General features: G+C 44.4%; 1 protein-coding gene across 6 annotated transcripts in view; it reads right to left on the reverse strand.

Moving 5' to 3' along the window:
• LOC137371343 (coiled-coil domain-containing protein 138-like) overlaps positions 1–23178 on the reverse strand; it is a 144062-nt gene that overhangs the window by 109267 nt on the left and 11617 nt on the right. For all 6 annotated transcript variants that reach the window (XM_068033787.1, XM_068033790.1, XM_068033789.1 and 3 more), the window contains exon 3: positions 8090–8228. In XM_068033787.1, the coding sequence (XP_067889888.1) occupies positions 8090–8228 (139 nt within the window). The remainder of the gene's footprint in view (positions 1–8089; positions 8229–23178) is intronic.

Genomic DNA, 23178 nt, shown 5'->3' on the forward strand with positions numbered 1-23178 from the left:
ACATGATTCAGCACTGGGTCCCTCATTGTTTGTGGTATATGTCAATAATTTAGACTCAAATGTAGGGAGCATGATTAAGAAGTATGCAGATGATCTGAAAATTGGCCACATGGTCGATAGTGAGAAGAAAGTTGTAGATTGCAGGTGGGGAGAACATTAGCAAATGGAGTTCAATCTGGGTAAGGGTGAGGTAATGCATTTGAAGAAAGCAAACAAGGCAAGGAAATACACAATAAATGGTAGGATACTGAAAAGTGTAGAAGAACAGAGGGATCTTGGAGTGCATGTCCACAGTTCCCTGAAGGAGCAGGACATGTTGATAAGGTGGTTAAGAAAGCATAAAAGGTACTTTTCTTCATTAGCTGAGGCACAGAATAAAAGAGCAGGAAGGTTATGCTAGAACTGTATAAAACACTAGTTAGACCGCAGCTAGAGTACTGCATACAGTTCAATCACTGCATTACAGGAAGGATGTGATAGCACTCGTGAGGGTACAGAGGAGATTTGCCAAAATGTTGCCAGAGTTTGAGAATTTTAGTTATGAGGAAAGATTGGACAGGCTGGGGGTTATTTTCTTTGGAACACAGGAGACTGAAGGGAGAGTTAATTCAGGTGTATAAAATTATGAGGAGCCTAGAGTGGTTAGGAAGGACCTATTTTCTATGTTTCTAAGAGACACCTACCTAGGCTCAACTATCACCAGTAACCTGTCTCTAGATGCAGAAATCAACAAGCGCATGGGTAAGGCTTCCACTGCTATGTCCAGACTGGCCAAGAGAGTGTGGGAAAATGGCGCACTGACACGGAACACAAAAGTCCGAGTGTATCAGGCCTGTGTCCTCAGTACCTTGCTCTACGGCAGCGAGGCCTGGACAACGTATGCCAGCCAAGAGCGACGTCTCAATTCATTCCATCTTCGCTGCCTTCGGAGAATACTTGGCATCAGGTGGCAGGACTATATCTCCAACACAGAAGTCCTTGAAGCGGCCAACACCCCCAGCTTATACACACTACTGAGTCAGCGGCGCTTGAGATGGGTTGGCCATGTGAGCCGCATGGAAGATGGCAGGATCCCCAAAGACACATTGTACAGCGAGCTCGCCACTGGTATCAGACCCACCGGCCGTCCATGTCTCCGTTATAAAGACGTCTGCAAACGCGACATGAAATCGTGTGACATTGATCACAAGTCGTGGGAGTCAGTTGCCAGCATTCGCCAGAGCTGGCGGGCAGCCATAAAGACAGGGCTAAATTGTGGCGAGTCGAAGAGACTTAGTAGTTGGCAGGAAAAAAGACAGAGGCGCAAGGGGAGAGCCAACTGTGCAACAGCCCCAACAAACAAATTTCTCTGCAGCACCTGTGGAAGAGCCTGTCACTCCAGAATTGGCCTTTATAGCCACTCCAGGCGCTGCTTCACAAACCACTGACCACCTCCAGGCGCGTATCCATTGTCTCTCGAGATAAGGAGGCCCAAAAGAAAAGAGACAGACAGGAGTAAGAGGTAGAGAAAGGTGCTAGTATGCGGCACTAATTAACTTTCAGTCTTAACTGCACAGTTGTAAAGTCATAGTTGACGGTCACATCACATTTGTTTTGGAATTTGCTAATATTTGATAAAGGTTGGAATTATTTTCAATACTAGGACCGATTTTAAAACATACTTTGCTCCAATGGCTCCACTCTCATTCAAAGCTATTTCAAGCCAAACCACCCACTCCCACTCCAAGCTGGGATACTGATTTTTTTTTTAAGAATATACTTAAACAGACTCAAGAAGCTCGACACCGTCCAGGACAAAGCAGCCCGCGTGATCGACACCCCATGTACAAACAAACGTTCACTCCCTTCACCACCGTTGCACACTGACAATAGCGTGTACCATCTACAAGATGCATTGCAGCAACACACCAAGGCTCCTTAAACAGCACCTTCTAAACTTGTGACCTCTACCACTTAGAAGGACAAGGGCAGCAGATGCATGGGAACACCACCATCTGCAAGTACCCCTCCAAGCCACCCACCGTCCTGACTTGGCACTATATTGCTGTTCCTTCACTGACGCTGGGTCAAAATCCTGGAACTCCCTTCCTAACAGCACTGTGGGTGTACCTACCCCACATGGACTGCAGAGGTTCAAGACGGCAGCTCACCACCACCTTCTCAAGGGCAATTAGGGAAGGGCAATAACTGCTGGCCTAGCCAGCAATGCCCATATCCCAGGAACTAATAAAAATTGCTTTAGACTATCCAGCATAGTAGATTTAAATTAAGAAAATTATTGGGTCCTGGACAATGTACCCTCTGAGCTGTGTGGGTGCATGAATGCGCAGCAATCTAGAAGGTGCCACACAGGGAACAAACAGCCCGCACACAAACAAAGTTACCTATAAGATGAGCGCATACGAGGTCACTCAATCTTAAAGGGACTGTGGGGTGTATCAAGCCGGCCGCACACAGCAAACAATAGTTGGAGGGAACATGAGTCGTGGATGTTAAAAAGCAACATTTTGTTGTTGTTTTGGAGACAGTAGGATGCCTAACTCAGGAGCCACTTTCATGAAATACTGAGCTCTGGAAAGACTTCTTCCAATTGCTTAGTGGTTTCCAAACCTAGTATCATGAGACATGAAGATTGGAACAGCACTTCTAAAGTATTTCCCCATAAAATTGTAAGCATGTTAAAGCAAGTGACTGATATGGGAGGACAGATCATTTAAAGCATGCTCCATATGAGAAATTGAATAGAGTAAGATAAGTCTAAGCTAATTTCAATTTGAACTGAGGTTTACCTTTTCTCCAACAGTCAGAGATTGCTGAATGAAATCCAGGTCAGTGAACTAGGATTCATATGTCCAATTCATTCTTTAGTTGAGTTGATGGGGTGATTCCACGAGTTACACATACACTTTCATTGGTCTGATCACACTTTTTTTACTTCAGGCCAACAGCTACAGATCTCTCTCTCACACACACACATGAAGTTCCACTTTAAAAGAACTGCAACTGCAGTCGGTAGCCCCCTACAGTCTCACAAGTTTACAACTTTAAGTCTGCTGTCATGCTAGGCCCTCACCTGCCAAGAATGAGGCACATTTTGTCATGAACATTGATATTAAACTGTTACTGGAGTGAAGAATGACTTGTTAAACAGATCAGCCATGGCTGGAAAATACATTTGCATATTAACAAACAGTGATTGGAAGGACAAAGGGCCATTCCCTGACACATTCAACCCACAATGGACCTTGATCATCAGGTATTGTGTGAAGAGGAGCATTCCAGAGACTGCTAAGGTGATACAATCTGCTTGCCAACCTGGGGTTTTCTGAATTGTACAAACAGTTTGAACTCAGAGTGTCTGTTTGCTCCTGGACTGAGATGATCTCTCCTGTCTGCTCCCATCTCTTTCTCACAAGCTTCTGAATCCACTGAAGTCACATGAACCCCAAGAGAAAAAGGTTTAAGAAGAATAATGGCCCCCAACGAAAAACAAGATCTACCTACAATCAAGGATTCTACACTGAGCTCGAAGAACCGTAACAAAAACTCTTCAGATATTGCCTCAAACTTTTCCACTTGATTTTCCTTCTGCTCTTTTCTGTCTCTATTTGCATGTGTGTATCACGTATGCATGCTAGCTTGGGCGTGTTGTGTATCCGTAGATGTCAACTAAATTACAGTTCAAGTTTAATAAATTTTCAACTTTTCTTCTTTAAACTAAGAAAGCCTATTTGTGCTGGTTTCTTTGCCTTATAATTGGAAAGCGGTAAACAAGGATTCACCAAGGGGGAGCTAAAAACACTGTGTTTAAAAATAAAACCCTGCTACAGCAAGATCAAGTGAAGGCTGAAAGGGAACTCTAGACCTCTTTCTCATCTGGTCATAACACTACAGTAAAGTTGCTGAACATTCATGTCTGCAATCCCATCCAAGTAAACAGCCCCTTCCTCCCTGTCTCCTTTGTTTTTGTTGGAAAAAAACAAAAACCAGCCCTGTGTCCCATTTAAGCCCAGCTCTCAGATTGTAAACTACAGTATCATTGAGCCCTGTTCTGTGCTCTTTCCATGCTCTCGCTGATTCAAAAAAAATTAAATCAGTTCCATCAGGACCATTCTTCCCAGCTCTGACAAGAATATTAAACCCTGCTTTTCACTCTTTGCTTAGTTGTCCTCCAACTCCACCTTCCACTTCAGGGCTGACCACCAGCTCTCCTGTCTCAATTTAAAGTGCAGTGCCACCTGGACCCATTCCAACCAGTTCTGCAATGCCACCCAGAGAAAATATTTATGGCCACTCTTGGACGTGCTCTCATTTTCCCAGCTTTGCAAAGTTAATTTTAAAACTGTTTTGTTACTTTAAATCTTTTTTTTCAAAATGTAAATTTGCCACCTTTTGCACAACAAAAACAGTTCTCTCTGATGAAATGTCATCGACTTAAAACATTATCTCTTTCTCTCTCCACACATGCTGCCAGACCTGCCGAGTATTTCCAGCACTTTGTTTTTATTTCTTTCTCACTTTCTTTCTTTCTTGTTCTCTCTCTTTACCCCAATCTTTTCCATCTGTTTTTGTCTCTCCCCTTCGACTTTTCTGCCTGCCCTGCTGCACTCCCCCCTCTATCCCACTACTCTGTTCCTTTCTGACCCCTCTTTTGTCCCTCTCTCTCTGACACTATCGCCCTCTCCTGTCTCTCTCTCCCTCCCCTTCACTATCCCAACTCTCCTCAGCCTCCTGCTATCTCCCTGCACCCTTCTCTCTTGCCCCTTGCTCTTTCTATATGCCCTCCTCACACTCAGTTTCTCGCACCCAATTGAATCTCTTTCTATATCTGCATTTCTTCCACATTCTCCTTCGGATCCTCCTATATCCTTCCTTTGCCCCTATTTTGAACAGAAAGTTGTGATGGAACCAGCCACGGGCCATAAGATACATTAGAAGGAACTTGAAGGATAGGACCAGGTCTCAGGTCCAATCTTGGCAGCATAAACAGGACCTTGGCTAAACTTTGGGGAGTTTGAAATGCGACTGGAAGTAGAAATCAAGCAGGCATAGAGAAATTAGGTATTATGAGTGACTCCTAATGCAGCCAAATCAGGAGAACACAGACAGCAAAGTCAAATTTAGTTTGTTTGTTTCTAAAAGTGCACCTATCCTACTGCAAATTTACATATTTAAGTTGTAAATTCACCAAAACATAATGCAAACATACAATCAGATGCTCATTCTTAATTACAACTGGGAAATCAAAGGTGGAAAATTACTGGCTTTTGAATAGAGCACCATCTAGTGCTTTGATTCAAAACTGCAAAATCACACCCAACTTCAGAAATGAAATGTGAGAAATACACAGCACAACCATGTCTGCAATTACCTATTGGTTTGAAATTTGAGAGACATTCACAGAAATGTAATTTGTTCCCAGCTTCTTCCTGATTATAACCTACAGTAGTGTCTCTCGTTATGGTCAGGGAGGAGGGATCTATTTCTTGAAAGCAAAAAGATGTCTACCTCTTCAGAGAAATCTTTTATTTTATCACAAAAGCAAGACAGAGATTTAAAATAACAGGTGACTGGAAGCTCAGGGTCATGCTTGTGGACTGAATGGACATGTTCTGCAAAGCAGTCACCCAATCTACATTTGGTCTCCCCAGTGTAGAGCAGACCACTTTGTAAGCAGTGAGTACAGTACACTAAATTGAAAGAATACATAAATCACTGTTTCACCTAGAAAGCGTGTTTGGGGCCTTGAGTGGTGAGGAGAGAGGAGGTAAAAGGTGTTGCATCTCCTGCGGTTGCACGGAAAGGTGCTTTGGAAAGGGGAAAGGATGTTGGGGATGATTGAGGAGTGCACTGGGATGTCACGGAGGGAAAGGTTCCTTCAGAATGCTGGGAGGGGAGGGGAAGATGTGTTTGGTGGTGGAACCATGCTGGGTGTGGCTAAAATGGTGGAGGATGATCCGTTGAATAGGGAGGCAGGGAGGGTGGAAAGTAAGGACAGCGGGGGGAACCCTATTGTGGTCCTGGGAGGAAATTGCGAGGAGGGGGGGGGGGGGGGGGTAAAGCAGAAGTGCAGGAAATGGGACGGACATGATCTTGGCACCTAACTGAGTTTTCTGCATCATTGCATTTAGAAACACAAAAGGATATCATTCGGCTCATTGACTTAGGTCTTTGTTAGGGCAATCCAAAACTAATTCCAAGCCTTGCCCTCTCCTTGTAGCATCTTCTGCTTCAAATATTTACCCAATTTTTAGAGCCATAGAATTATACAGCAAAGAAACAGGCCCTTCGGCCCATCATGTCTGTCCCGGCCATCAAGCACCTAACTATTCTAATCCCATTTCTAGCACTTGGCCTTCAGAATGTTGGGAGGGGAGGGGAAGATGTGCTTCACTGAGTATACTGCATGCTCCTAGTTGCAAAACCTGAAATGCTGTTGGCCTTTATAATGGCACAGACCACCTTCAATCACAGTTGCAGCTGAACTCCTAGTTCTCTGTTCACCTCCAGCCTACCAGCATCTTTTCACTGTGCTGTCTTCGGTCCTTGCCACAAACTCCATCCCTGGATGCTCACCCCCTCCCTCTTCTCGGCAACTGTCTTGAGGCTAAACCAGACTGTTCACAATCTGTGTGTCGTATTTGCCCACATATCCACGCCATCACGAAGACCAACTATTTTCATCTCCATAACATCACCCGACTCCACCCCTGCCTCTGTTCATCTGCTGCTGAAACCCTCAACCATTCCTTTGTTACTTCTAGACTTGACTACTCCAATGCACTGCTAGGCAGCTTCCCACATTCTATCCTCTGCCAACTTGAAGTCATCCAAAACTCTGCTGCTTGTATCCTTACTTGTACCAAGTCCTGTTCACTCTTCACCTCAGTGCTCACTGACCTACCTTGGCTCCCAGTCAAGCAACATCTCAATTTTAAAACTCACATCCTTGTTTTCAAATCCCTCCCTGGCCTCATCCCTCCCCATCTCTAATCTCCTCCAGTCCCATGACCCTCCAAGCTATCTGCACCCATCTAATTTTGTCTTCTTGAAGATCTCTGATTTTAATTGCTCCACCATTGCTGGTTGTGCCTTCAGCTGCTTAGGCCCTAAGCTCTGAAATTCCCTCCCTCAACCTCTCCGCCTCTTTACCTCTCTTTCCTCCTTTAAAATGCCCCTTAAAATCTACCTTTGAGCAAGCTTTTGGCCATCTGCCCTAATACCACCTTATGCGGCTCAGTGTCAAATCTTGCTTCAAATGCTGCTGTGAAGCACCTTGGGATGTTTTAGGTTAAAGGCACTTTATAAATACAAGTTGTATGGTCATAAAATTTCTTAAGTTCCCAATATGTATTACCTCACACTCTTCCAAATTAAAATCCTTCTAGCACCAGTGTGCCTCTCCTAGTTAGACTCTCTATCTTCCTAGTCCTTTAAAAGTCTCCTCACTGTTAATCAAATCTCCTACTTACGTGTATCAGTAAACCGCGGGATTGTCGACTTGAAAGGTTAACTCTGTTTCTCTCTCCAATGCTGCTGCCTGACCTGCTGAGTGTTTCCAGCATTTTATTTCAAATTTCCAGCATCTGTAGTATTTTGCTTTTGTATTATATATGAGATTGTGTTATTAGGCTCACGTCCAAATCATAGAATAGTATCATGTATTTCTGCATGCTCACTAATTTTTTCTCAAATTATAAATTCTAACATTTTGCCTAGAAGTGACATTACAGTAATTGATTTCTAGATACCTAATTTATTTTCCCTCCGACCCACCTTTCACTGCAACCACTGATTGAGTCTAGACTGCATCCTTACATTATTAGAACAGGTATTCCATTTTCTTTTTGAAAGTCATTATCCTTACTTAACATGACATATGCTCAGCATACTGATTTGTCCTCAATTCACATTGCTAAGCTTGTTAGTGCACAATTTTCTCTGCAGTTTTCAAAATCAATCACATTTAATGCTGAATGCAAGGAAAAATTAATTTTTTTTAAATTCATAGTATTCTCTGAAAAAGATATTTGTGATGCAGAAAGCCATTGTTGAGATATATCACACCTTTATAGGTCTCCAGCCTTACCATGCAGAGTTAAGTTTTATTGTCTTGCATAGATTACGTAACATTCTATTGTAGTGCTTTCTCTCGCTGTATGTCAAACCAGATATCGGTGAATTCACAGGAGGTGAACATTTCTTTCCTGCTGATGTACCCAGAGCACCTAATATTCAGGACAAAGCAAGTTTTGGATTACTCAGAATGCATAATGACACATCATAAATACCAAAAACTGCAACTATTCCTTATTTAATGAGTTAGAAAATTGGCAAGTATCAGGTTACTGGTTCAAATTTAACATCAAGAACCAGCTATTGCATCAAATAACTTCACAAATGGCATGCATCGACTGATTCTATGGGAAAAGGTTGCAGATACAGAATTCTAACAATTCTAAGGGGAACTAAAGAACTTAAGAAATCATAACACTGTTGGCATGAGGAAAGTAAAATACAAATACATTTGCGTAGCGAAGTAAATACAAATTTTCTTTCAACTTTGGAATACAAGACAAAAAAAGATAGCTAATACTCACTCCCACCAGGTTTCTTGGCAGAGCTGATCTTACATGTGGATATGGTTAAATGATTCAAATTCTATTAAATGGGTCACAGGGAATATTTAGGCTAGGTGTAACAGGATTTGCTCATTTCATTTACTTCGAAGAAAAAACTGGTTCATTTCCTTGATTTAACTTGCAGTATTGGCTCTTCCATGTGAAAGAATTTGTTTGTTCCACTGCATGATTTGTACAATTGAGAGACAGATAAAGTGATCATATTTGCCCAGAACATCTGTTCACACTGTCCACTGCATATGTCTGTGAAGTGTTAAGTTTGTTTGAGAGTCTCCATGTTAAAAGGGCCAAAGATATGCTAGTTTTGCTATTCCAAGGGCTAAAAGTGGGAATTTGAAATGGAGCAAAATTTTTCTGACATCTATGGCTGGCTTAGGAAGAAATGTTCAAATTCCTTGAGTGATATAGTAAGCTGATGCAGTTTGTTTTATGAGATGAAAATGACAGAATTAAACATGCCAAAACCTAGAACTTAGTAAATCTCATCAAATCTGGAGAATCATTTTCAAAGGCTCCCATCTTCCCTCAAAAATCTGGCAGATGGAGTATAATGTGGGAAAATGTGAAGTTGTTCACTTTGGTAGGAAGAATAAAAAAGCAGAGTATTTCTTAAATGGGGAACTACTGCAGAATTCCAAGGTGCAGAGGGATCTAGGTGTTCTACTGCATGAGTCACAAAAAGTTAGCATGCAGGTACAGCAAGTAATAAAGAAGGCTAATGGAATGCTATCCTTTATTACAAGAGGAATTGAAAATATGTTATGCTTCAGTTAACAGGACATTGGTGAGACCACATCTCGAATACTGTCTGCAGTTTTGGTCTTCTTATTTAAGGAAGGATGTGAATGCGTTGGAGACGGTTCAGAGGAGGTTTACTAGATTGGTACCTGGAATGAGCGGGTTGTCTTATGAGGAAAGGTTGGACATACTGGGCTTGTTTTCACTGGAGTTTAGAAGAGTAAGGGGAGACTTGATTGAAGTATATAAGATCTTGAACGGTCTTGACAATGTGGATGTGGAAAGGATGTTTCCTCTTGTGGGTGAGTCCAGAACTAGGGGGCACGGTTTTAAAATCAGGGGTCACCCTTTTGGGACAGAGAGACAAGGAGAAATTTTTTCTCTGAGGGTTTTGCGACTTTGGAATTCTCTGCCTCAGAAGGTGGTGGAGGTGGGGTCATTGAATATTTTAAAGGTGGAGGTAGATAGATTCTTGTTAGGCAAGGGAATCAAAGATTATCGTGGGTAGATGGGACTGCGGAATTCTAGACAAAAACAGATCAGCCATGATCTTATTGAATGGCAGAGCAGGCTCGACGGGCCGAATGGCCTACTTCTGCTCCTGACTCATCTGGTCGTATGGTTGTAATTCTCCCCCAATGCCCCCCTCAGGTCCTGACCACCCAAATTCCTCCCCTTGGCTCCTACTTACCATCAATCTCAGACATTGCCCCTTTGACCTAACCTCCTTCAGAACAGACCAATTTTACACTATTTTAATATTTACACGACAATTATAACACAATTTTAAACCTGTTTCTAATCTCCAATTACTGTCCGACCTCAAATATTTCCTTCCTCTCCGTAGATCTGGAATGTGTTGCTGCTTTATGACAACATGCCCACTTCTCCCTGCTTGAGATCCCTGCAAAATAACTTCCAAACCACCCACAAGGCTGAGAAATCTCTGGTCAAAGTTACAAAAAACATCCTTTGTGACCATGACCACAGATTGCTGTCCTACCTCATCCTTCTTGACGCCTTGGACACTATTAATCATTCTATCCTCCTTCAACATCTCTTCTTAACAATACAGCTTTACGCTTCTTTCCTACTTCTGAACATATCCAACCCAACAACAATACTACATATCCACCAACAATTTCTCCACTCATGCCCACATGGTAACTTATCTGTACACCTTATCTATACACTTCTTCTTGGTAACAACATGGAGAAGAATAGAATCAGGTATCATATGCATGCTTTGGAAATCCAACTTTGCCTTATTTCCTCCTCTCTTGATGGCAATAATAAATTTGCATTTATTGAGCACTTTTAATGTAGAAAATGCCCAAGGTGCTTCACAGAGGCACAAAGAAACAATAGGATGCCAAGCAAAGACGATGATGTTAGAGTCATAGAGAGATACAGCACTGAAACAGGCCCTATGACCCACCGAGTCTGTGCCGACCATCAACCCCCCATTTATACTAATCCTATATTAATCCCATATTCCCTACCACATCCCCACCTTCCCTCAATTCTCCTACCACCTACCTACACTAGGGGCAATTTACAATGGCCCATCAACCTGCAAGTCTTTGGCTGTGGGAGGAAACCAGAGCACCCGGCGGAAACCCACGCGGTCACAGGGAGAACTTGCAAACTCCGCACAGGCTGTACCCAGAACCGAACCCGGGTCGCTGGAGCTGTGAGGCTGCAGTGCTAACCACTGCGCCACTGTGCCACCCATAAATGTTGAGAAGAATGACCAAAGTCTGGCAAAAAGGGAGGTTATAAGGAGGGTTTAAAGGGTGGAGAGATGTGTGAAGAGGCTACAGTGAATGCTGGTCCAAGACATGGGCCAAAAGGTGGTGGCAGGGGGTGGAATGTGGAAGGCTAGAGCCACAGAAATGAAGAGTTTGGAGGGAGGGTTGTCATAGAGATTACACAGATATGGAGGGGCAAGGTTATTGAGGCATTTAAAAGAATGAGAATTTTAATCTGTAGTTTTGAAGGACCATGAGCCATCTTAGATCAATGAAGACTGAGGTAATGAGTGAGCAGGACTTGGTCCGAAACAGAACTATCTGGTAGTGTAAATATTAACTAACTGAGGCATATTCTTAATGACGGGGTATATAGAAAATAATAACCAAGTGAGGTAGAAGTTTTTTGTAAGGATATTAAAGTATTAATCGTTTAATTACTTATGTATTCAGAAGTCTGATTGGCTAAGAATGAGATATACAAAAATAAACCAGTAATTCTTCAAACCTCTGAAAAATTGAGGTTTTAGTGTGTTATTACTAAATAATCAACATCAAATATCCTCTTGAAGGAAAGAAATAAGACTTGCACCTTTCATGACTTCAGGATGGCTCAAAGTCCTATAGAACCAATTAAATATTTTGAAGTATAGTCACTGTTGTCATGCAGAACATTTGGCAGCCAAACTGCGCACAGCAAGGTTCCAAAAACAGTCATTCTCCAGTCTTAATTTAGCTGTTTTGCTTTTGTGGAGCTTGCTACAAAGATTTTGGTCAACGCTCAACATTCTGCAACCAATGCACATGTTTAGAAATTCTGACGGTATACATACATATTTGGTATTGGAACAGGAAAGGCTTGGTTCTACTCTTACACTTGTGTTTGTAATCAGAGCAATGTATTCTCTTTACAGCCCTGTACCTTTACTTCAGCAGTCCTTCTACCATCTCCTCATCTACATGCTACCCTTAAGCAACAAGGCAGCTTTCACATGTATGCTGATGACACCTTGCTCTACCTTTCCACCAATATTCCTTTTAATGTGCATTCCCTTTAAAGTTTTCTGACTGGCTGTGCACTCAAGGTATTCATCGATGGACGAAGCCTACATGTTTCCACAAATAGGGCGGCACAGTGGTGCAGTGGTTAGCACCGCAGCCTCACAGCTCCAGCGACCCGGGTTCAGTTCTGGGTACTGCCTGTGCGGAGTTTGCAAGTTCTCCCTGTGACAGCGTGGGTTTCTGCCGGGTGCTCCGGTTTCCTCCCACATGCCAAAGACTTGCAGGTTGATAGGTAAATTGGCCATTGTAAATTGTCCCTAGTGTAGGTAGGTGGTAGGAGAATGGTGGGGATGTGGTAGGGAATATGGGATTAATGTAGGATTAGCATAAATGGGTGGTTGCTGGTCAGCACAGACTCGGTGGGCCGAAGGGCCTGTTTCAGTGCTGGATCTCTAAAAAATAAATAAATATTGCTCTCCACCACCTCACTTGACACCTCTGTGCTGTCGGACTGCTTGTCTGATATCCAGTCTTGATGAGCCACCATCTGCTCCAGCTAAAGATTAGGAAGACTGAAGTCTCTGTCTTCAGTCCCTGCCATAATCTTTGGATCCTCTTCACAAACCCTCCCCAGCCATGGTTTCAGGCTGAACCAAATTGTTCATATCCTTGGGTTCCTATTCAACCTTGAGTCTAGCTTCCGACCCCATCACACTACAAGACTACCTAAGTTTCCCACCTCTGCTCTACCTTAACCCATCTGCTGCTGAAATTATCACTCATGTCTTTGTAACTTCCACACTCAAGCCTTCCAATGCTCTCCTCGCTGGATTCTCATCCCCCACCCTCCTTAAAATTCAGCTATTCTGAAACTCTGCTGTCCATATCCTTTCCCCTGTTAAATCCTTCTCACCCATCACCAAAAAACAAAAAGAATTGCAGGGCAATGGGGAAAAAGTGGATGAGTGGGATGAATTAGACAGTTCTTTCAAACAGCTTGTACAGGTACAATGGGCCAAAGGGCCTCATTCTATGCTGTAAAATTCAATGGTTCATGCACTTCCATTTAGAAAGTGCATTCAACATAGTAAAATACCCAAGGTGATTCACAGGAGAGTAATGAGACAAAAATTGACAGCCAAAGAAAGAGACATTTGGCCAGGTGACTATAAGAGGTATTTTTTAAGGAGCATCTTAAAAGGAGGAAAGGTGGAGAGGTTTAGGGAGATAGCATCTTTAATCCATAAAACAACTCGAAGCACTTTCAGTAGTTTGTATTTCACCCATTTTTGCCTGAGCAGAATTTTGTCAATTTATAACTCTTGTATGTTAAATTCAGCATTTTTAACTTAACATTAAAACCAGTAGGCAACAAAGAATTGAAGAAGATTTGGGCATTTTAGATCGTTAATGGCCTATCAAAGAAAGATGGAACAAATACCAGACTATTTACTTCTGCAGTTTACTTCAGCTTTAGAACAATGAGGATTATTGGGAAAATTATAAGCATTTTTTTGCCTTTGTGATGGAATGGATTTCCTTCAATATAGCCAGCAGGGGTCTTAGCTGAACAGATACACAGGCGCCATTAACTCTTACATCAAAGGAAAGGCAATTATTTTAGGATTGTAAGTTTGGGCTGGATTTAGTTGCACTGGCAGGGCTCCCGGCGCTGGGCACTTAAAGGTCTGAGTGCCACTGAATCGTGCTGGGGAGCTCCGAAAGGCCAAGGTGGGTTTCCCAAGCCTTTTCGGCCCGGCACCGGGATCCCCACCCCTTTAAAGACAGGGATCCCAATCAGAGGGCTGGCAGCTCAGTAAGATCAACAGCACCACCGGGAGCAGTGGCCACAGCTGATACTACAGGAGGACTGGGACCTTGCCCAGTACTGGAGCCCGGGACCAAAAGCAAATGAGATGGGGTCGCCGGGGCCACTCTGGCAGGCCCCGGTGACAAGGGGAAGGGTGGGGGGAGAGGAGATATTAAGGGAGGTGAGTTGTTTGCCCGGCGGGGACCCTCATGGCCCACAGTTTGCCCACAGAGGAGGCCCCACACCCCCAAGCCCAAAGCGAGGTCGCCTTGTTTCATTGTGCTAACTCCTCACATGGGGGAGGCCCTCCTTTAAGTGGCTACTGACTGGCCACTTAACGGCCTGAATTGGCCTCTGGGCGGGAAGGCGATCTTCGCCCTTTCCTGCCCGCAAAAGAATCGCAGACTGATGGGAAGGCGACAGGCCCTATGACCCTGCCTCCTAGCCTGTCTCTAGAGGGCTCATTAAATTTTTTTTTTATTCATTCATGGGATGTGGGCATCGCTGGCCCGCCAGCATGGGATGTGGGCATCCTTGGCCAGGCCAGCACTTATTGCCCATCACTAATTGGCCTTGAGAAGGTAAATCCAGCCCTGTGTGTGCAGGCGACTGGTCTATTGAGCTGTCATAATTGACCAGGATCAGAGGACCTCCTTTAGTTCTCTCTGGGGATGCTGATTCCAGGCTAAACCCATAATGACTATAGTAGAGGAAGACATCTTAGAAAGAGCTAGTGTAAAAATGAGTTTTACCTAGAATAGCAGCAGAGTTGCATTTTATTATTTTCATGGTACAAGGAGCAGTTGGACATTGATGAAAGTCATTGTGAAAGCTGTATTCTGTTCATTTAGGTACATTATGTGCAACAAACTAGCTTGCTGGTTTATAATTGTGCCTTGCTTCAAAGTGGTTTTCAGTTTGCCTTCCTTAAAGACAAGTGAACACAAGTGGTGAGACTTCAGTTATCAGTTAATGGAACAAGAGTTCCATGTGATGATCCCCAGGATGTGCCATTATTTAACTAGATATTGAACAGGAAAGATGTGGATCATTGAGGACTCAAGGCCCACTTTTAGGGCTGAACAGTGACACTGAACAAGAGAATATCCACCATAAAATTGTAACAGCAGTTTATAGAGAAATATACACCAGCACCTAACTGCCCTTCCCAAGTGTTGGCTCAGAACTTCAACAGAGACCCAGTATTTTGCTTTATGCCAGAGGAAATCAATTACTTTCCTGTGAATGGTGATGAGGAATTCAAGGGGAGGAATTAAAGTGACCAAACAGCAATAAAAAATAGGAGGCATTAGTTGGTTTATGACCAACTTGTATTCTTGCAGAAAGGCATTCAGAGCAATCCTGTCCAATATCCCAAGACACCTAGTGACTTATGCAGCAGTGCTTTCCCTCCACTGCCCCCACCCCAGTCCCCCTCCCCAATTTGAGAGGAAGAAGTGGAGAAAAAGCCACTGGAGTTCACTGACGTGGTATGGATTCTGAATAGGACGGTGAAGATGAATTTCTTCAACTAGGAAGCTAAAGACATGGACGCACATGCACAGCACCACCTTCGCCTGCATCCTCCTCCTGTGGGCAACAACCTCTTCTTTCCTCCCTCTTCTCCAGCTTATTATAATGCCATATAAAGTTATTGTTGGTGGCTTTTTTGGAAGAAGACGGTCCAAAAAAAAAAGAAAAGACTCTTAAATACCTGCAAATTATCATTTTTGTTTTTAAATCTAGACTTCTGTGCCACTATGCAGAATTCAAACAGCAGAGATTTCTGAGACATGGTTTGCAAACAATTTTTAAAAAAATTCTTTCATGGGATGTGGGCATCACTGGCGAGGCCAGCATTTGTTGCCCATCCTTAATTGCCCTTGAGAAGGTTCTGGTGAGCTGCCTTCTTGAACAGCTACAGTCAATCTGGTATGGGTACATTCACAGTGCTGTTAGGAAGGAAGTTCCAAGATTTTGTCCCAGCGACAGTGAAAGAACGATTATATAGTTCCAAATCAGGATGGCATGTGATTTGGAGGGGAACTTGCAGGTGGTGGTGTTCCCATGTGTCTGTTCTCCTTGTTCTTTTAGGTAGTAGAGGTTGCAAGTTTGGAAGGTGCTGTCAAAGGAGCCTTGGTGAGTTGCTGCAGTGCATCTTGTAGATGGTACACACTGTTGTCACTGTGTGTCAGTGGCGAAGGGAGCGAATCTTTAAGGTGGTGGATGGGGTGCCGATCAAGCAGGCTGCTCTGCCCTGGATGGCATCGAGCTTCTTGAGTGTTGTTGGCGCTGCACTCATCCAGGCAAGTGGAGAGTATTCCATCACACTCCTGACTTGTGCACTGTAGACAGTGGACAGACTTTGAGGAGTGAGGAGGTCAGTTACTGGTCTCAGAATTCCCAATCTCACACCTGCCCTTATAGCCACAGTATTTATATGACTGGTCCAGTTAAGTTTCCAGTCAATGGTAACCCCCAGAATGTTGGCGGGGGATTCAGCGATGCTAATGCCATTGAATGTCAAGGGCAGATGGTTAGATTCTCTCTCGTTAGAGATGTCCATTGCCTGACACTTGCGTGGCGTGAATGTTACTTGCCACATATCAGCCCAAGTCTGTATATTGTCCAGGTCTCACTGAATATGGACATGGACTACTTCAGCATCTGAAGAGTTGCGAAGCACAATTCCAACCAAAAGGATATAAAGGATTCAAAAAGGTTACAAAAGAACAACATAATGGTTTGAAACTGTTTAACATATCAACAGGAACAGGAGTAGCACATTCTGCCCCTTGTGCTTGGTGCACCATTCCATCAGATCATGGCTAATCTGTACCTCAACTCCATTTACCTGCTTTTGTACTTCCTGATTTCAGTCCTGAATGACCTAGTTCTAATTTTAAGATATTGTTCCCTTGTTCTCAATTCCCCCATCAGAGAAATAGCTTCTCTACATGTACTCCATTGAACTCTTTTTTCATTTTAAACATCTCAATTAGATCACCTCTCATCTTTCAAGGGAATCAAGTTACTTTTTTTTCAACCCTTCATGGGATGCGGATGTCGCTGGCTAGGCTAGCATTTATCGCCCATTCGTAACTGCCCTCGAGAAGGGGTGGTGAGCTGCCCTCTTGAACTGCTGCAGCCCTTGGGGTGTAGGTACATTCACAGTGCTGTTAGGAAGGGAGTTCCAGGATTTTGACCCAGCGACAGTGAAGAAACGACGATATAGTTCCAAGTCAGGATGGTGTGCGGCTTGGACGGAAACTTGCAGGTGGTGGTGTTCCCATGCATCTGCTGCCCTTGTCCTTCTAGATGGTACAGGTCACGCGTTTGGAAGGTGCTGTCGAAGAAGCTTTGGTGAGTTGCTGCAGTGCATCTTGTAGATGGTACACACTGCTGCCACTGTGCATCGGTGGTGAAGGAAGTAAAGGTTGAAGGTGGTAAATGTGGTGCCAATCAAGCAGGCTGCTTTGTCCTGGGTGGTGTTGACTTCTTGAGTGTTGTTGGAGCTGCACCCATCCAGGCAAGTGGACAGCATTCCATCACATTCCTGACTTGTGCCTTGTAGACAGGCATTAGGGAGTCACGACGTGAGTTCTTTGGGCCTCCTTATCTCGAGAGACAATGGATACGTTACTCTCCACATAATTCCTAGCCTCTGACCAGCTCTTGTAGCCACAGTATTTATGTGGCTGGTCCAATACAGTTTCTCATCAATGGTAACCCATAGGATGCTGATAGTGGGGGATTCAGCCATTGAATGTCAAGGGGAGATGGTTAGATTCTCTCTTGTTTGAGATGGTCATTGCCTGGCACTTGTGTGGCGTGAATGTTACTTGCCACTTATCAGCCCAAGCCTGGATGTTCTCCAGATCTTGCTGCATCTGAACATAGGCTGCTTCTTTATCTGAGGAGTCGCAAATGGTGCTGAACATTGTGTAATCAGCAGCAAACATTCCCACTTCTAACCTTATCATGGAGGGAAGGTCATTGATGAAACAGCTGAAGATGGTTGGGCCTCAGACACTACCCTGAGGAAGTCCTGCAGTCATGGCCTGGGACTATGTTCATTATGGAGAAGGACGATGTAGGTGTAGAGATCAGGGAGCGGGATTGTGATATACTGGAACAAATTAGCACTGAAAAGGAGGAAGTATTAGCTGTTTTAGTGGGCTTAAAGTTGGATAAATCCACAGGCCCAGATGAGATGTGTCCCAGGCTACTATGTGAGGCAAGGGAGGAGATAGCAGGGGCTCTGACACAAATTTTCAAATCCTCTCTGGCCACAGGAGAGGTACCAGAGGACTGGAGGACAGCAAATGTGGTACCATTATTCAAGAAGGGTAGCAGGGATAAACCAGGTAATTATAGGCCATTGAATCTAACATCAGTGGTTGGGAAACTATTGGAAAAAATTCTGAGAGACAGGATTAATCTCCACAAGGAGAGGCAGGGATTAAACAGACATAGACAGCATGGCTTTGTCAGGGAGAGATTGTATCTAACTAACTTCATTGAATTTTTCGAGGAGGTGCCTAAATGTGTAGATGAGGGTAAAGCAGTTGATGTAGTCTATATGGACTTCAGTTAGGCTTTTGATAAGGTCCCGCATAGGAGATTGGTTAAGAAGGTAAGGGCCCATAGGATCCAGGGCAATTTGGCAAATTGGGTCCAAAATTGCCTTAGTGGAAGGAGGCAGAGGGTGATGGTCGAGGGTTGTTTTTGCAAATGGAAGCCTGTGACCAGTGGTGTACCGCAGGGATAGGTGCTGGGACCTTTGCTGTTTGTAGTGTACATTAATGATTTAGACGTGAATGTAGGAGGTATGATCAGTAAGTTCGCAGATGACATGAAAATTGGTGGTGGCGTAAAGTGAGGAGGAAAGCCTTAGACTACAGGACGATATAGATGGGCTGGTAAGATGGGTGGAGCAGTAGCAGATGGAATTTAATCCTGAGAAGGTGAGGGGATGCATTTTGGGAGGACTAACAAGGCAAGGAAATATACAATGGGTGGTAGGACCCTAGGAAGTACAGAGGGTCAGTGGGACGTTGGTGTACTTGTCCACAGATCACTGAAGGCAGCAGCACAGGTAGATAAGGTGGTTAGGAAGGCATATGGGATACTTTTCTTTATTAGTCGAGGCATAGAATATAAGAGCAGGGAGGTTATGATGGAGCTGTATAAAATGCTAGTTAGGCCACAGCTGGACTACTGTGTACAGTTCTGGGCACCATATTATAGGAAGGATGCAATTGCACTGGAATGGGGGCAGAGGAGATTCACCAGGATGTTGCCTGGGCTGGAGCATTTCAGCTATGAAGAGAGACTGGATAGGCTAGGGTTGTTTTCCTTGCAGCAGAGAAGACTGAGGGGATCTGATTGAGGTGTACGAAATTATGAGGGGCACTGATAGGATAGATAGGAAGAAACTTTTTCCCTTAGCAGAGGGTCAATAACCAGGGGGCATAGATTTATGATAAGAAGCAGGAGGTTTAGAGGGGATTTCAGGAAAATTGTTTTCACCCAGAGGGTGGTTGGAATCTGGAACACACTGCCTGAAGGGGTGATAGAGACAGGAACCCTTACAACATTTAAGAAGTATTTAGATGAGCACTTGAAACGCCATAGCATACAAGGCTACGGGCCAAGTGCAGGAAAATGGGATTAGATTGGATGGGTGCTTGATGGTCGGTGCAGATGCGTTGGGCCGAAGGGCCTGTTTCTGTGCTGTATAACTCTATGACTGAGATGATTGACCTCCAACAACCACAATCATCTTCCTTTGAGCAAGGTATGACTCCAACCAGCAGAGTTTTCCCTCTGATTCTCATTGACTCCAATTTTACTAGGACTCCTTGATGCCACACTCAGTCAAATGCTGCCTTGATGCCACACTCAGTCAAATGCTGCCTTGATGTCAAGGGAAGTCACTCGCACCTCACCTCTGGAGTTCAGCTCTTTTGTTCATGTTTGGACCAAGGCTGTACTGAGGACAGGAGCTCAGAGGCCCTGGCGGAACCCAAACTGATCATCATTGAGCAGGTTATTACTGAGCAAGTGCCATTGGATAGCACTGTCATCGACCCCTTCCATCACTTTGCTGATCGAGAGTCGACTGATAGAGCAGTAATTGGCTGGGTTGGATTTGTCCTGCTTTACTTGGGCAATTTTCCACATTGCCGGGTAGATGCCAGTGTTGTAGCTGTACTGGAACAGCTTGGCTAGGGGGGGGCGGCTAATTCTGCAGCACAAGTCTTCAGTACTATTGCCAGAATGTTGTCAGGGCTCGTAGCTTTTCCAGTATCCAGTGCCTTCAGCCCTTTCTTGATATCACATGGATTGATTCGGATTGGGTGAAGACTGGCATCTGTGATGCTGGGGACCTCACGTGGAGGCCAAGATGGATCATCCACTTGGCACTTCTGGCTGAAGGTGGATGCAAATGCTTCAGCCTTGTCTTTTGCACTGATGTGCTGGGCTCCCCATTATTGAGGATAGTGATATTTGTGGAGCCTCCTCCTCTTGTTAGTTGTTTAATGCTCCACCACCATTCACAACTGGATGTGACAGGACTGCAGAGTTTAGATCTGATCCTTTGGTTGTGGATCACTTAGCCCTGTCCATCGCATGCTGCTTCCGCTGTTTGGCATGCAAGTAGTCCTGTGTTGTAGCTTCACTAGGCTGACATCTCACATTTAGGTGTGCCTGGTGCTGTTCCTGGCATGCCCTCCTGCACTCTTCATTGAACTAGGGTTGGTCCCCCGGCTTGATGATAACAAGAGCAGGGAATATGCCAGGCCATGAGGTTATAGATTGTGGTTGAATACAATTCTGCTGCTGCTGATGGCCCACAGCGCCTCATGGATGCCCAATTTTGAGTTGCTAGATCTGTTTGAAATTGGCAACATGTTCTCATAAGTTAATTCATTAAGCACTGGTATAATTCTGATGAATCTGCACTGTACCTCAACCAAGGCCAATGTAGCCATCTCAGAAATAAACACAATATTCCAGATGCCATCTGAAGAAGGTTCTGTACAACTGAAGTATCACTTCCTCTCATTTATATTCCAGCCCCTCTTAAGATAAATGCCAACATTCCATCAGCCTTCTTGATTACTTTTTGTACCTGTGCACTAGCTATTAGTTATTTGTGTACTTGAACACCCAAATTATTTTGCTCATCCACAGTTCCTAGTCTCTCAACAAAATTTTCTGATACGTCTTTCTTGGATCTAAAGTGGATGTCCTCACATTTTCTACATTGAACTCTATCTGCCATGATTTTGTCCACTCACTTAACCATAGAATAGAATAGAACCATAGAAAGTTTAAGGCACAGAAAGAGCCCACATGGCCCATCGTGTCTGTGCCGGCCAAAAAACAATCCACCCATTCTAATCCCATCTTCCAGCATTTGGTCCATAGCCCTGCAGATTACGGCACTTGAGGTGCATATCCAGACTCCTTTTGAATGAGTTAAGGGTTTCTGCCTCAACTACCCTTTCAGGCAGTGAGTTCCAGACCCTCACCACCCTCTGGGTGAAAAGGTTTTTCATCTCCCCTCTAGTTTTTCTACCAGTCACTTTAAATCTATGCCCCCTAGACTGACCTCTTTGCTAGGGTAAATAGGTCCTTCACCTCTGCTCTACCCAGGCCACTCAAAATTTTGTACATTTCAATCAGATCTCCCCTTAGCCTTCTCTGTTCCAAGGAGAACAAGCCCAATCAATCCAATCTTTCCTCATAGCTGCATTTTATTGGGGGATGGAATGGGGGGATGGGGATGGTATAGGAAGAAGGGGCAGGATGAGGATGATATGAGAGGGATAAAAGGAATGGGATGGGTATGGCATGAGAGGGATTGCATGGGTGGGATGGGATAGGGATCACAGTTTACATGTCAACTTTAAACACTGAAATGCCTCTGTAACAGTTATAATAGAAATTCCCTGTGTAAATAGGTCATTGATACTGCAGTTGCTGATTGCTGCCAAAAAATAACATTGTAACTCCATTGTATCCACTGGCACCACAGATCATCTATTAGTATGATATACTAACAGAGGCCCACAAAACATTTGTGCTGAAATTCATACCTTTATTGCAAAGGTACTTATTTAAATCCCCATCCCATGGCATCCCATCCCTCTCATGCCATACCCATCCCATTCCTTTTATCCCCCTCATATCATCCCGCCCCTTCTTCCTATGCCATCCCCATCCCCCCCATTCCATCCCTCCCATGTCATCCCATCGCCAATTCATCATCGTCCCAGGATGTCCAGTCCCAACCCAACTCCCATGCTGTCCCCCTCTGCCCTCTGTCCCCCATGCAGTCTCCCCACCTCCTCCTTTGCTGACGCCCCCATGCCAACCCCTCTCTCACCTCCCCTCATGTCAACACTCCCATTCCACCCCCCCCCCCCCGATTCTGCCCCTTCACCCTCTCCCACCCTCCCATGCCATCCTCCGCACCCTTTCCAGCTCCCGTGCCATTCCCCCTCCCAGCCCTTCCCTCCCCTCCATCATTCCCTCTCAGCCTTCCCACCCTCCCATGCTGTCTGCCCCCCATGCCCTCTTCCCTCCTCCTATGCCGTCTTCCCCCTTCACATGTCGTCCCCCCACTCCCTTCCAATCCTCCTCACATGCCATGTCCCCCACCCACTCCCTCCCATGCCAGTAAGTGAGGCCAGGGAGCAGTGCGGGCCAAGGGCCAGTAAGCGAGCCTGGGCAGCAGCAGGAGCCGGGGGCCAGTAAGCGAGGCACGTGTGCCAGGCTCCATCCTCCAAATCAAACCACTGACCAATCAGAAAATGTGGACAGACAAAAACTGTATTATTATTATAGATTTTTTATTTTCTTGGTCTTAAAATTCATTTGTCAGTTATAGTTATGGACAGTTTCCCAAAACTCCTATGTTCTGGAATGGCAAAAAGCAACAAGTGTACAAATACTTTGACATACACCGAGACCTTTCTGGAGTGAAATTAGGAAACAGTTCTGCACGCAAAGTGTGCTAGAAGTTTGGAACTCTCTTCTACAAATGGAAATTGATGCTGGATCCATTGTTAATTATAAATCTGAGATTGATAGATGTTTGCCAACCAAAGGTATTAAGGGATATGGGCCAAAGTCAGATATATGGAGTTAGGTTGCAGATCAACCATGTTCTCATTTAATAGTGGAACAGGCTGGAGATGCTAAATAACCTACTCCTGCTCCT

This window comes from Heterodontus francisci, chromosome 6 (assembly GCF_036365525.1).
Source record: "Heterodontus francisci isolate sHetFra1 chromosome 6, sHetFra1.hap1, whole genome shotgun sequence".
NCBI lineage: Eukaryota > Metazoa > Chordata > Chondrichthyes > Heterodontiformes > Heterodontidae > Heterodontus > Heterodontus francisci.